The sequence below is a fragment of the Lottia gigantea genome (assembly GCF_000327385.1).
Source record: "Lottia gigantea unplaced genomic scaffold LOTGIsca_2356, whole genome shotgun sequence".
In the NCBI taxonomy this organism is placed as follows: domain Eukaryota; kingdom Metazoa; phylum Mollusca; class Gastropoda; family Lottiidae; genus Lottia; species Lottia gigantea.
Window position 1 is genome coordinate 7,087 of NW_008708681.1, and position 2,829 is coordinate 9,915.

Here is a 2,829-nt window from a genome sequence, read left to right on the forward strand (position 1 = left end):
CAAAGACATCACATGATTCTGAATCAAGTCTCATGGAAGGAAGTATTCACAGTAGGTAGGGTACATTCTAAGCTTTCCAGAATACAGATTGATTATTTATATTTACATACATTACGTAACTATGTTGCATATTTGAAATGGGCCCCGATATAAAACCTTATACAGGGATATTTACATAGTCACCACAATTATAGGGTTATGTATCATATACATGTATATACAAATAATTGAAATCGGTCGTTTTATGGGGTCCCGATATAAAACCTTATACAGGATGTAAAGACTCGGAAAATGCATATAAGGTACTGCATGGAAAGAGTTAGCTAGAGAGATGGAGGACACAACTACAGCAAGGTTTAATAAGAAACTGTCGCAGGCTAGGAGAAGGATGAGGAGGGAAAGGGAGAAAAAGCTTAGGAGACACCAGATTGTTGAATTTTTTAAACGGATGGAGGAGATTGAGGTTTTGGCGGAAGGCGTGGTAGAGAAAGAGAGTAGGCAGGAGAGGGAAGCGGAATGTTGTATAGAGAGACAAGAGGAGTGGATTAGAGCTGGTTTCGGACAGGAGAGGGAGGAGGTTCCAGAGAGAGTTAAGTTGAGGAGGGTCAGGATTGGGGGGTTGACAGAGTTCCGGGGAGACTAGGAGGATGGAGAGGTGAAGTTTCGGACGGTGGGAGACGAGGATGGAGAGGTGAAGTTTCGGACGGTGGGAGATCAGGTGGAGAAGAAGAGAAGAGGACGTGAAAAGGAAGAAGAGGACGCTTACTGTTGCTGCTCTGGCTGTGTAATTTTGTAATTTTGTATTTTAGAAATAAAATGTTTTAAGTGAAGTGTATGAACAGTTAGCTGAATACATTGTTGTATGTTCTGAATAATATATGTAATAAACATATAATTATATAGTTAAAGATGAGTTTCCATATTTTTTAGTGTCGACTTAAGCAAACTATTTGCTTTTTGAATCTCTGACACCTTTTCGTCTGCCGTTCCAGGACCAAGTCTAGTCCATTTGGTAACATGGAGTGTCTATTGAGAAGTGGACTATGTGTCACAGATGCCTAATACCATGCGTGCAGTCCACTGCCCTCGACTAAGCGCACAGACCAATCGAGTATCCAGTTGGAGAAAGAGTGGCCAGACGCGTTTCCTGTGTCCATTTGGGGTACTCTTGTTTAGTATCATCGGCAACTCATTTCTTTCACTTATTTGAAGTACACACAAGACATGTGAGACTCTCTATGATCTATGCTCGTGCAGTGATACAATTCGGTTTCTTGGACTTCTTGTAGACGTATCCAATGCAATACGGCTGCGTTTTAATGCCTTTATCCTCTGTTATCTACGTCAACCTCAAGGGTATATAGTGAACCTCGTTTACTCTCAATATAAAACGATCATTACCTATCCTTGCCCATGCTAGAATATCTCTTTCATTGTCGTCTGCTAAGTGATTAGGTGCCGTGGGTTTGAATCCTCCTCAAGGTAAAAACAATTCTGATGCCTGTGCCTGTGCTTCTTAGAGTCAGCTCTAACCCCCCTAATACATAGTTTCTAGAATAGCTCAGTCGGTAGCGAGTTGGATTATAGTCTGCTAGGTGATTAGGTGCATTGGGTTCGAAAGTAAGAATAATTTTGATGCCTGTGCCTTTGTTTCTTAGAGTCGGTTCTCACCCCCTTATGCCCAAGGTTATTGCCAAAAATAAAAAAGAGATAGGTCTATATCATGATAAACATGTTTTTTTTATTATTCGCAGATTTTTTCTGCTACGGTAAAAGTAAAATAGTAAGATCGTTTCATTTTATCTGGAATCTTGTCCAAGGTGGCGTTATATACATAACAGGAAAAACTCACATTATGCATTTCAGTGCCAATCGTTTTACATTCACTCATCTCGTTGCATTTTTCAATACATAGGTCTTCGTCATACGACACGAAGATGACTGGTGTTTCGTAAAGTTTACATTTTTTAAGATAAGTCATGGTAGAAGTGGAACATCTGGTATCGTTAGCACAGTTTTCATCACATTCCGCTGAATCAGACACTAATCTTTCTGCGTAGGGTTTGGGAAACAAAGATGTTGCATTTGTAAACTTGAATCGACAATCTGAAAAATGAAATGAATGGAATTTTACGTTCTACTTTTATAATTTGGCTAATTGAGACGGATAACGCCATGCAGTGTACAATGAGGGAAATTTTTACCAGGACAGTGGCATTATCCTACTCTTGTTCGATTTCCAACTGTGTACAGCCTTAAGCACACGGGGCCTCAGTTTATTGTCCAATCTGAACGACTAGACGAGCGAGGAGAGATTGGTAAATTTCTTTTTTTAATTTGTACTTACTGCAATCGTCACCGAATGTGTTTAGTGGGCAGTTACATTTAAATTTTCCATTTTCTTCCACCAACGTTCCACCATTTTTACAATCCGGAATAATCACTAACAATGATACAAATGGCGATAAACTCAAAAACTATTTTAATGATGGTAAAAACATACGCGGTGGTCTTAAAGATTGGTTCCTTTTTTTTTCATTTATGAAAATGAAAATGCTAATACTTATATGAATATAAAGTAGATGTGTTCTAATGACTTGGAAAAATACCAGTTTGTCTCACATGTCCATAATTAATTCATAATTAGCTAAAGAGAATTACCAACAGAATTCTAATGAGTGGCCGATCGAGAAAGGTCAAAAAGTATTTTTTTGTTTTTCCAGACTATCGTACATGGATACTTATGATTGGTTGAAACTTTTAATTATATGCAATAGGAACATAATGATATGATTAAGAATACATAATGATTCATTAGAACACCAATTA

At 38.2% G+C, this 2,829-nt stretch overlaps 1 protein-coding gene across 1 annotated transcript in view; it reads right to left on the bottom strand.

Annotated features, from left to right (window-relative positions):
- Positions 1-2,443, bottom strand: part of LOTGIDRAFT_176651 (hypothetical protein) — a gene marked incomplete at both ends in the record, with an annotated part of 9,052 nt that extends 6,609 nt beyond the window's left edge. The window contains 2 exons of the mRNA XM_009055168.1: positions 1,882-2,106; positions 2,348-2,443. Coding sequence (XP_009053416.1) covers positions 1,882-2,106; positions 2,348-2,443 — 321 coding nt within the window. The remainder of the gene's footprint in view (positions 1-1,881; positions 2,107-2,347) is intronic.
- Positions 2,444-2,829: the final 386 nt, after the last annotated feature.